The sequence below is a fragment of the Chiloscyllium plagiosum genome, unplaced genomic scaffold (assembly GCF_037043375.1).
Source record: "Chiloscyllium plagiosum isolate Xiang-an unplaced genomic scaffold, Cpla_swu_hap1 HiC_scaffold_19, whole genome shotgun sequence".
In the NCBI taxonomy this organism is placed as follows: Eukaryota; Metazoa; Chordata; class Chondrichthyes; order Orectolobiformes; family Hemiscylliidae; genus Chiloscyllium; species Chiloscyllium plagiosum.
In genome coordinates, this window is record NW_028270157.1 from 34,189,368 (window position 1) to 34,201,530 (window position 12,163).

At 40.0% G+C, this 12,163-nt stretch overlaps 1 protein-coding gene across 3 annotated transcripts in view; it reads left to right on the top strand.

Moving 5' to 3' along the window:
- Positions 1-12,163, top strand: part of tfec (transcription factor EC) — a 97,633-nt gene that overhangs the window by 40,222 nt on the left and 45,248 nt on the right. For all 3 annotated transcript variants that reach the window (XM_087997207.1, XM_087997206.1, XM_043709560.2), the window contains exon 2: positions 10,390-10,638. In XM_087997207.1, coding sequence (XP_087853333.1) covers positions 10,390-10,638 — 249 coding nt within the window. The remainder of the gene's footprint in view (positions 1-10,389; positions 10,639-12,163) is intronic.

The window sequence follows — 12,163 nt, forward strand, 5'->3', positions numbered from 1 at the left end:
GGGGCGATGTCGTGGCTGCAGAATTATCAACAATTCTGTGAGGATGAAGATGAGGCTTAGGATCAACACATTGACAAGAAGGCACCAAGATGGACAAGTAAACATGACACAACAATGCACTTCAAGCACGAGAGACTATTACAGGATGAATGAGTTGGGTTTGGTCATTGCTTAATTGCTTAAGCTATATGGCAGAATGCCCCTGCGTAATGTAAAAGAATTGTGGTTTTGTTATCGTTGCGCTCTGTGCCTTTTTGTTTTCCTGATAAAGTGCTTAATTATCCATCTGCTTGTGCATTTCATATTTTTGGGTGGTCCCACTTTCAAATATCTTCATCCTACATGTTCAACTGACAGTTAGTGTAAAAACAGCAACAAGGCAGTGCATTAACATTGCATGGTGTGGAGGTTAAGAAACTCTTAAGGCTTTCATCAAAATAACTGTATCCAAGTGTGTTGCAGTGAAATCTCTCATGATAACCAGCCAGTTGAGAGGAACCTTGAGGACTTTTGACTCTTCCAACATCGGTAATCTTTCTAGCTTTCAGAGAGTGCACTGATTACTAAGTTGCCCTAAAGTACTTTGGCATCATCTAAGTTTAACCTGTGAGGTAGCACTTTGTGTAGATTTTCACAGCAGATCAATGTGCTTGAGGGATGTGTTAGCTCCCCATTATACATCTTCTCACCTTGAATTGCAGTATGATGTTTAGAAAAGCTGATATATAAAATGAACCTTTCCTTATGGAGGTGTGTGGAATCAGGAACAATTTGATCCTATCACTTACAAGAGGCTGGATAATAGTGTGGAATGACATGTATAGGCCTGGCCCTTCTACATTCCTTGTACATTGTGATTAGCTCCAGTCTTACACACATGTAAGTTCAGAAGTCACATGGCACCAAGTTATAGTCCAACAGGTTTATTTGAAATCACAGGCTTTCGGAGCGCTTCTCCTTTGGAGAGGGGATGATGTGGTATGATGGAGGTCAATGTCTGCCCTACCTGCCTTATGGAAGAGTATCAAACAAACAAAGAAGATATCCTCCTGAGGCTGGACAGAAAATTTGGCCAGGTTATGAGGCAATGGCAGTCTCATCTGTGGGTTGGCAAGTGCAGAGTAGAAGTGACTTGTACTTCTATTGAGCATGTGCAAACTGAACTAGAAGTATTAGTGAAAGTGTTAATCTTCGAAGCATCTCTGACAGGCCCATGAGGAGGCCAAAGGTGTAGCAGAAGGAGTGTGTGAATTCCTGAACATCCTGTAAGGGAGAGAGCTCTTCCCAGTATTCAAACAGGCCTCAACATTTGGATGTTTTGTTCAAAAGCATGTGATCTTTATTAGATACGAGCATGTTAGCAGAAGTCCTACCTTCACAAATAATACAATAAATTGGCTTGACCAGCTGCTTCACCTCTAATTAGATCCTTTGAGCTTCGTCCTCGATCTCATCTTTCCTACTTCACATTGTCATATGACTACATTGTCCTACAGTCCCCACCCCACCCACAACTGATCTCATCTCCTTTGATTGAATCTTTCACATGAAGCTTTCTCTCATAGACAACATTTCCTCAAGTGTTAGCAGCCTGGGATTTATGCCCATGATACCTGCTTGTCAATCTCCTGTTGCAATTCCATCCACATACCTTTTCAAATGCCTGTGACTTGGCGTATGTATCCAGCTTTGGATCATTGAGTCACCTCAGGATCTATACCTTCAGAATGGAATAAATTCATTCTTAGTTTCAAGGGATGGTCGAAGAAAAAAACAGCAAAGGGAACCACATCATAGTTACATCAAATCATAAGGAGTTGGAGACTGGGTCAAGTAAGATGCCCTTTCTTACCATCCTCTGTATACAGTTAAGTTGAATAAATCCTGTTGCTATTCAGTCATAAGAATGTATTTTTCACATAAAGTTGGTGGCAACACCCCCTTGGCTTGTAGGGACCATGATGCGATTTATATGTATCAGGCAGTTATCTGTCTGGCATTGGGAATCATGCCCCCTAGAGTTGCTGGCCAATTGGTGGACATGGCAACTCTTCAGTGCTAGCTAAGCCAGTTGGTGTAGTAGTCAGTACCAGGAGCAGCAGCATTGATGCTGCTCTGGAACTCAGCTGAGGAGGAATCCAGATTACTGAGGATATACAGACAGGTTCCACTGAGAGGTAGTGGATGCTGTTGCCATAGAGACAGCCCTTACTGCTGGGGAGAGTTGGGAGGGAAGGCACAGTATGCTGTGGTAGTCTGACACTGAGGTCACCATGAGGCCCTGAGGAATTACTTGGTGGCTTCTCCATATGGTGGAAGGCCCTTCCAGTGCTAGTATTTAACAGTAGCAACAGACAGAGGTGCTTTAAATTTAAAGTCATGCTTCATTATTAATGGGAAGCCCTTTGGTACTTTACCTATTGCTGTTCAAATGACAGGGATGGCAGGAAGGCAATAGTCACACTAGCCTTATCCTTCCTAGTTTATGTACCTTTCCCCATCCCTGCGCTTCCTCCTGGCCCTATAAACATCCCAATCTTTGTTGCCAACTATGTTGGATAAAGGAAACTGCTGCTGCTGCTCTCCAGCTTTGGTTTATCATGTAAACATTTAAACATTGTGGTGCCAAGAATACTTTGACCATTTTCTGCAATCAAACAGTACTTCTGTCTTGCAGCTCTATCTCACCACATATCTTTCTACAGGCTTACTCAATGCTGTCCATGCATTAGTGCTACTAACATTAGGTATATTTATAATATCTGACATGTTATAAAACCTGACATTTGTCTTACATTGGGTGCTTGTGGGGTGAATTTGTCCTATCCAGTGAACCATTGTGATTTGGAATGCACTGCCTGAAAGGCTGGTGAAAAGATTCAATTCAAAGGAAATCAAAGCAATACTTCAACATGAAAGGAAAACTTGCAGAGCTATTGGGGGGGAAAGAGCTGGGAATGGGCCTAATTGGATAGCTCTGTAAAAGAGATGACAGATGTTGGGTAGTATAGTCTTTTCTGTGCTGAATTACTCTATTATTTTATAAAGTTATAGGATATTTCTGCAATGGAAAAGATGGCAGAGCAGTAGATTTAATCTAAATGGACTTCAGTAAGACGTTTGACAAGGTTCCCCATGGGAGACTGATTAGCAAGGTTAGATCTCACAGAATACAGGGAGAACTAGCCATTTCGATACAGAACTGGCTCAAAGGTAGAAGACAGAGGGTGGTGGTGGAGGGTTGTTTTTCAGATTGGAGGCCTGTGACCAGTGGAGTGCCACAAGGATCGGTGCTGGGCCCTCTACTTTTTGTCATTTACATAAATGATTTGGATGCGAGCATAAGAGGTACAGTTAGTAAGTTTGCAGATGACACCAAAATTGGTGATGTAGTGGACAGCGAAGAGGGTTACCTCAGATTACAACAGGATCTGGACCAAATGGGCGAATGGGCTGAGAAGTGGCAGATGGAGTTTAATTCCGATAAATGCGAGGTCCTGCATTTTGGGAAAGCAAATCTTAGCAGGACTTATACACTTAATGGTAAGGTCCTAGGGAGTGTTGCTGAACAAAGAGACCTTGGAGTGCAGGTTCATAGCTCCTTGAAAGTGGAGTTGCAGGTAGATAGGATAGTGAAGAAGGCATTTGGTATGCTTTCCTTTATTGGTCAGAGTATTGAGTACAGGAGTTGGGAGGTCATGTTGCGGCTGTACAGGATATTGGTTAGGCCACTGTTGGAATATTGCATGCAATTCTGGTCTCCTTCCTATCGGAAAGATGTTGTGAAACTTGAAAGGGTTCAGAAAAGATTTACAAGGATGTTGCCAAGGTTGGAGGATCTGAGCTACAGAGAGAGGCTGAACAAGCTGGGGCTGTTTTCCCTGAAGCGTCGGAGGCTGAGGGGTGACCTTATAGAGGTTTACAAAATTATGAGGGGCATGGAAAGGATAAATAGACAAAGTCTTTTCCCTGGGGTCGGGGAGTCCAGAACTAGAGGGCATAGGTTTAGGGTGAGAGGGGAAAGATATAAAAGAGACCTAAGGGGCAACTTTTTCATGCAGAGGGTGGTACGTGTATGGAATGAGCTGTCAGAGGATGTGGTGGAGGCTAGTACAATGGCAACATTTAAGAGGTATTTGGATGGGATATGAATAGGAAGGGTTTGGAGGGATATGGGCCGGGCGCTGGCAGGTGGGATTAGATTGGGTTGGGATATCTGGTCAGCATGGACGGGTTGGACCGAAGGGTCTGTTTCCATGCTGTACACCTCTATGACTCTATGACTCTGTGAAGGCAGCCATGTCATGAAGATGGATAAAACCAGCATTGAGAATGGATCTGGTAGAAAAAAAAATTAACTCATGATCAAATATTGAAGTGCATCAAGTTTACAGACTTCTGGGTGGTTCTTGTGTGGTGATAGTACGCCTATCTCTGGATCAGAAGGCCTGGATTCATGTCCACCTGCTCTGGAGATCTATTATAACATATCCAACCAAGTTAATTAAAACAGTATGGGGATGTACCTACTAGAGAAGGTGCAAAACTTGACCTACTCTTGGGAAACAAGGCAGGGCAGGTGACTGAGGTGTCAGTGGGGGAGCTCTTTGGGGCCAACGACCATAATTCTATTAGTTTTAAAATAGTGATGGAAAAGGATTGACCAGATCTAAAAGTTGAAGTTCTAATTTGAAGAATGGCCAATTTTGACGGCATTAGGCAAAAGCTGACTGGGAGCAGACATTCGCAGTAAAGGGATGGCTGGAAAATGAGAAGCCTTTAGAAATGAGATGACAAGAGTCCAGAGAAAGTATATTCCTGTTAGAGTGAAAGGGAAAGGTGGTAGGTCTAGGGAATGCTGGATGACTAAAGACATCGAAAGTTTGGTTCAGAAAAAAGAGGGAAACATATGTCAGGTATAGACAGAAGAGATTGAGTGAATTCTTAGAGTATAAAGGCAGTAGGAGTATACTTAAGTGGGAAATCAGGAGGACAATAAGGGGACATGAGACAGCTTTGGCAAATAGAGTTAAGGAGCATCAAAAGGGTTTTTACAAATATATTAAGGACAAAAGGGTAACTAGGGAGAGAATAGAGTCCCTCAAAGATCAGCAAGGCGGCCTTTGTGTGGAGCCGCAGAAAAAGGGGGAGATACTAAATGAGTATTTTGCATCAGTATTTACTATGGAAAAGATATAGAATGTAGAGATATAGATGGTGACACCTTGCAAAATGTCCATATTACAGAGGAGGACGTGCTGGATGTCTTGAAACGCATAAAGGTGGATAAATCCCCAGGACCTGATCAGGTGTACCTTAGAACACTGTGGGAAGCTAGAGAAGTGATTACTGGGCCTCTTGCTGAGACATTTGTATCATCGATAGTCACAGGTGAGGTTCTGGGAGACTAGAGGTTGGCTAGCATGGTGCCACTGTTTGAGAAGAGTGGTAAGGACAAACCAGGGAACTATAGACCAGTGAGCCTGACCTCAGTGGTGGGCAAGTTGTTGGGGAAATCCTGAGGGACAGGATGTACATGTATTTGGAAAGGTAAAGCCTGATTCGGGATAGTCAACATGGCTTTTTGCGTGGGAAATCATGTCTCACTAACTTGGTTGAGTTTTTTGAAGAAGTAACAATGAGGATTGATAAGGGCAGAATGGTAGATGTGATCTATATGGACTTCAGTAAGGCATTCAACAAGGTTCCACATGGGAGACTGGTTAGCAAGGTTAGATCTCACGGAATACAGGGAGAACGCGCCATTTGGATACAGAACTGGCTCAAAGGTAGGAGACAGAGGGTAGTGGTGGAGGGTTGTTTTCAGACTGGAGGTCTGTGACCAGTGGATTGCCACAAATATCGGTGCTGGGTCCACTACTTTTCATCATTTATATAAATGATTTGGATGCGAGCATAAGAGGTATAAGTTTGCAGATGACACCAAAATATGAGGTGTTGTGGACAGCAAAGAAGGTTATCTCAGATTAGGGCGGCACGGTGGCACAAAGGGCGGCACGGTGGCACAGTGGTTAGCACTGCTGCCTCACAGTGCCAGAGACCCGGGTTCAATTCCCGCCTCAGGCGACTGACTGTGTGGAGTTTGCACGTTCTCCCCGTGTCTGCGTGGGTTTCCTCCGGATGCTCCGGTTTCCACCCATAGTCCAAAGATGTGCAGGTTAGGTGAATTGGCCATGCTAAATTGCCCATAGTGTTAGGTAAGGGGTAAATGTAGGGGTATGGGTGGGTTGCGCTTCGCCGGGTTGGTATGGACTTGTTGGGCTGAAGGGCCTGTTTCCACACTGTAATGTAATCTAATTACAATGGGATCTTGATCAGATGGGCCAATGGGCTAAGAAGTGGCAGATGGAGTTTAATTCAGATAAATGCAAGGTGCTGCATTTTGGGAAAGCAAATCTTAGCAGGACTTATACACTTAATGGTAAGATCCTAGGGAGTGTTGCTGAACAAAGAGACCTTGGAGTGCAGGGACATAGCTCCTTGAAAGTGAAGTTGCAGGTAGATAGGATAGTGAAGAAGGCGTTTGGAATGCTTTCTTTTATTGGTCAGAGTATTGAGTACAGGAGATGGGAGGTCATGTTGCGGCTGTACAGAACATTGGTTAGGCCACTGTTGGAATATTGCGTGCAATTCTGGTCTCCTTCCTATCGGAAAGATGTTGTGAAACTTGAAAGGCTTCAGAAAAGATTTACAAGGATGTTGCCAGGGTTGGAGGATTTGAGCTATAGGGAGACGCTGAACAGGCTAGGTCTGTTTTCCCTGCAGCGTCGGAGGCTGAGGGGTGACCTTATAGAGGTTTACAAAATCACATGGGGCATGGATAGGATAAACAGACAAAGTATTTTCCCTGGGGTCAGGGAGTCCAGAACTAGAGGGCATAGGTTTAGGGTGAGAGGGGAAAGATATAAAAGAGACCTAAGGGGCAACTTTTTCATTTTCACACAGGATGGTACATGTATGGAATGAGCTGCCAGAGGAATTGGTGGAGGCTCGTACAATTGCAACATTTAAAAGGCATCTAGATGGGTATATGAATAGGAAGGGTTTGGATGGATATGGGCTGGGTGCTGGCAGTTGGGTCTAGATTGGGTTGGGATATCTGGTCAGCATGGACAAATTGGACGCAAGGGTCTATTTCCGTGCTGTACATCTCTATGACTATGACTCTATCACTACTTCTGAAATTAGTGTGCAATGATATTAAAGGGGCTTGGCCATAATATCAAGTTCCAATTTTATTAAACTTAAACTGGATTAAATTTCAACTATATCTATAGGCTTTCAAGCAGTTGAAGAGAATAAAAATTGCTTTAGACTGGATGAAAAAAATGGAGATGCATCGTTGGGTGTTATCGGTATACCTTCGGAAACTGACCTGATGATGGGCAGAACATAGATTTCTAAGAGCAAGAAAACACTTATGTATCACAGTTTGATTCTTTATCTAGTATGGCAGAATGCATATTGAGTTTTCATACCAACCAAAGGAATAGCCTAAAGTAAACAATGAAAACATATAAATATTTCAGATTTTGATGCTGGTAAATTCTTGTAAATATCAGGTCACTGTTTATTGATAATTACATTGAATTACATCATAGAAACATGTCATTTGGACCAACAGATCTATCTTGGTGTTTGTGTTTCATATGATCTCCATAAACATTTATGTCCACCAACATACATTGCCTTTCCTTTCTTCCCCACTCCCCGATATCCCATGCTTCCTCCTCCACTGCACTTAACTTGCATTCATTTGAGCACAATTCAAATGGGGATGCACCTCAACCTCTCAATGTGGTAGGGATTTCTACATTCGCACCTCTTCCTGAATTTCCATACTTCTGGCATTAACAAAGTTATTCTTGACTTTCTGACAAAATTTATGAGGTGATGACTGTTATTTATGATTTCTACCATGACAAAAACTGAATACATGTTAACTACATCTACTCTATCAATTTTAAAAACCTTTACTAAGCCACTCCTCAGTGTTTTTATTTTTTAGACAAAGGCAGTCTCAGCATGTGCAGTGTTTTCTTGAGAGTTGTACCCTCTCAGTTCTGATCACACATTGATTAATCTTTTTACACTTTCTCCAGTTCTGCATATATTTCTCCAATATGAAGATCAGGACTGAAGAAAAACATTACATTCTTAGCATTTATGTCTGGAAAATCAGAATTAACAGCTGATTAAAAGAAAGAGCTTCATTTAATCCATTCTGATTCAGATGAGACTTTTTGAATTAGCAGTTTTGAAAAATGTGCAGTTCTTCAGACATGTTTTATGTATGATAAACCTGAGACTGTGATTTGAACTGCTGTACATAATAAAACTAATGAATCGTAGAAAATACTTTTATAATATTCAGTATAAAACCATGCAAAATTGTCCACGGAAAATGATATTTTATGTTGCCTGGTTCTGAAAGTAAAAGAAGAAAATCGTTATATAATTAATCCCATAAAAGCAGGAGGGCATCCCTTCATACTTCTGTAAAATATATCTGTATAGAAATGGGTTAAAAATAACACTCCAACACTGATGTAGTTTTGTTGTAGGAGTATGAACTATCCCTCCTGGGGCTTGAGAAAAGTTGAAAGTAACTTTCTCTTCAAATCTGAAAAAAAGCATGTGATGTTTTTGTTTACAATGGGACTTTGCTCTCACCATTTCAGATAAAAGTCTGCCTTTCTGTATGTAAATACAAGAAACACAATGAAGTATAGAAAAAGTAATAAAATGACTGGAGCATGTTTTTGGAGAGGAAGAACAAACAGTGCATTATACATTAATACCCTGGAGGAAAATATGGCAGAAGGCAGTTGAATAAATGGTTACTACTTAATAATAAGGCAGAGTAGTGCTGCTGTGTGAAATTCTTGATAACCGGACTATACAGAATTACTGTTGTGATGAAATTAAGGGAAAGTGACGTCTTACTAATTCAGTAGCTATCTGAAGTAATTGACATACTATGTAATGGAAGAATGGTTCTATCTGCACCAATTAGATCCTTTAACATTCCTTGCCAGTTTATAAAGTCTTCTGCTTGGGTCCAGCAATAGCATTCTTCAGAAGGTTGGCTGCAGAAAGGTAATTCTTCAAAAGACTGTGGAATTATTGTCCTCACCAACTTGAAGTGAACTACATATACTTCTGTGATCCATAATGCCACACATATCAGAATATGCATATTGCAAGGTGAGAATCGGATACGTTATGATGAATAGTTTAACCTGTTCTGTTGATTGTAGCAGTGAACTGGCAAAATAAAATCTTTCGTATTTTATTGCACTGATTGAGGCACATACTGTTTCCCTCAGTTCTCAATGGCACAATGGTCTTCAGAGGACAGCCTGAAGAAGTTTTTTTTTGTATGTGTCTGTGTACAAGATAAGATTTAGTTATAGACTATCTGTGTGATCTCAGTTGAAATCAGTAATGATCGTTGATGATTAAAAGTATATTGCCAAGAGATAACTTACTCAAACTTTTGGATCGTGGCGGTAAATTTGTCATATTTGAAGTTAGCTAGATTAATGAAGTTAACACATTTCAATATTTCAAAAATTAATTTCAAATAAATATTCTTTATAATAAATGTTGCAAATAGTGCAATATTATTGCAAACTTAATTTCTTACAGATTCTGTCTGGTTGCACTAGTGTTGGGGATGGGTGGGAAGACTTCCTCTGATGATGGGTCATAAACCCAATTTTTCTAAACAGGTTTAGACTTTTACTCTGCATAGCATGAATGGAAAATCTTTAAGGTATAATAGACATTTTAAAATTCTGTTTCAATCTCTTTCTGCCTAGAGTAAAGTAAACAACCTTTCTAAAAAGTGTGGTTAGTCTGCAGAATGTTGATATGAAGTTGTATAAGATTTTGTTTCAGTTTTATAAAACCAGAATTGATACAGCAGTTGACAACTTAGGACAGTGAGCCTGCCTGTTATTTGATAAGATTACAACTGATCTGATTGCATCCTGACCTCCATTTTTCTATCAGTTCCTCCATCGCTCTTAACTCCTTTCTCGATTAAAAATCTGAGTAATTCAGCCTTGAATATATTCATTGATCTTGCCTCAACTGCTCACTGTAGAAGAGAATTCTGAAAACTAACAGGCCTCTTTCTCTCTTATCACATAGTCACAACAACAGTAATATTTAAGACTTGATTTGGTTAAAGATTTCCTTGTTCTGTTAGGTATAGTAACCTAGATCAGCAGTATAACTTTGTGTTATGTTGCCATACATGGTGAAAATATGTTAAGTCATGTACTTTATAACTATTCGCTATCAATTATAAGATAAGGTATTAATGACAAGCTTCAAAGATTTTCACATTATTTTTAACAGGTTCAAACACATCTGGAAAACCCAACAAAGTACTATCTCCATCAAACACAGAGACAACAGGTGAAACAGTACCTGGCACTGGGCACCAAGCTTTCCAATCAGGCACTCTCCATTTCTCACTCACACCCAGGAGGATCTGTTAGGCCAACTCCCTTTATGAGAAATGCCCATGCTCCCCCTGGCAATGAAAATAATACGCCTGACAGTCCAGTCACACTGCTATCTCTAGGAACAAATCATGAAAATGAGGTAATCCTTCTTTTAGCATTTTTCATCTCTTTCTTACTCTTGGTTAGTTGCAGTACAGAGCAAAAGTACATATAAATGTTTCTGTAATCTTTATTAAAAGTTTAGTTACTCCAAATGAAAACACGGTATTCCATGTCTGTTGTAACTTCAGGACATTTTGAAAGTATTTCAAATGAGCTGTTGCTGTGTTATGCAATAAGTTAATTCCTTTCTTGTTTTAAATTAAAAAAAAACGTAGATAACAATTGATGTGTCCCAAGTCACTTCATTGGAGCATTATTAAACAGAGTTAGATGCGGACATATTTGATCAGATGAATGCTTGGAAAAAGGTATAAATTTTAAGTCTGCTCTTAAAGGAAGAATTTAAGGTATAGAGGAGAGAGGTGCAGGAAAGTTTTTTTGAGCCCAACCACCAATGACAGAGGAAATAAAATTAGGGAATTCACAAGAGGCCAGAGTTAGAAAGAGTGTATAAATCTCAAAAAGTCATTAACCTGGTGAACATGACAATGAAAGCATGGATAAGCTCATGGAATGAGTTGAAATAGAGATGAAAATTTTAAGATCAAGATGAAGCTAAACTAGGGGCAAAAAAGTAATGAGAAGAGAGAGGATAGAGAACTTGACTTGGTGTGAATTAAGATATAGCAGAATTTTGGAAATACCTCAATTTTTAAGGATTGACTGTGGGAGGTCAGCCTGGCGTCTATTGGCATATCGAGTCTCAAGATAAGGAAAGCAGGAGTGAGGGATTCAGTAGATGAATCATGGAAGGGGTGCAGAATGGCAATTTTACAAAAGGTGGAAATAGACTGGTTTAGTGAGGTTTTGTTGATTTTCCCTCAATTCAAATGAATTTGTTTTAAGAATCTTATCAATTAACCCATTACGGTAATAATATTGCTTGTACATATTTTGAAATGTTACATTTTTAGATTGCGTAGTCATCACTTACAAATAGTCAAACACATTTATTGTTTAATTTAAAAAAACTGATTTCGATCCAGCTAAATTATATGTAATTCTGTTACTTAGCTGTTTATTTCTCAAAGTGCAAATTTTCCACAGTGGAACTGAATTTTCACACAGTTAGATGGAGTAAATACTTGTATAATTAATGAACTGGGTAATGTTGTCGAATAGAGATTCCTAGGATTTCAGGTACATAATTCTTTTAAATTTGCATTGCATGTCAACAGGGTGTTTAAGAAGGCATTTAGCAAACTTGCCTTCATTGCTCAGACCTTTGAGTATAGAAGTTGAGAAGTTATATTGAGGTTGTACTGGAAACTGGTGAGGCCTCTTCTGGTATACTGAGTATTGTTCTGGTTGCTCTGCAATAGGAAAGGTATTATTAAATTAGAGAGGGTTCAGAAAAGATTTACCAGGATGTTGCTGGGAATGGAAGGTTTGAATTATAAAGAGATGCTGGATAGACTGGAACTTTCTTCACTGGAGCGTGGAAGATTGACTGGTTGACTTTTTTGATATTTATAAAATCATGAGGGACACAGATAAGACAC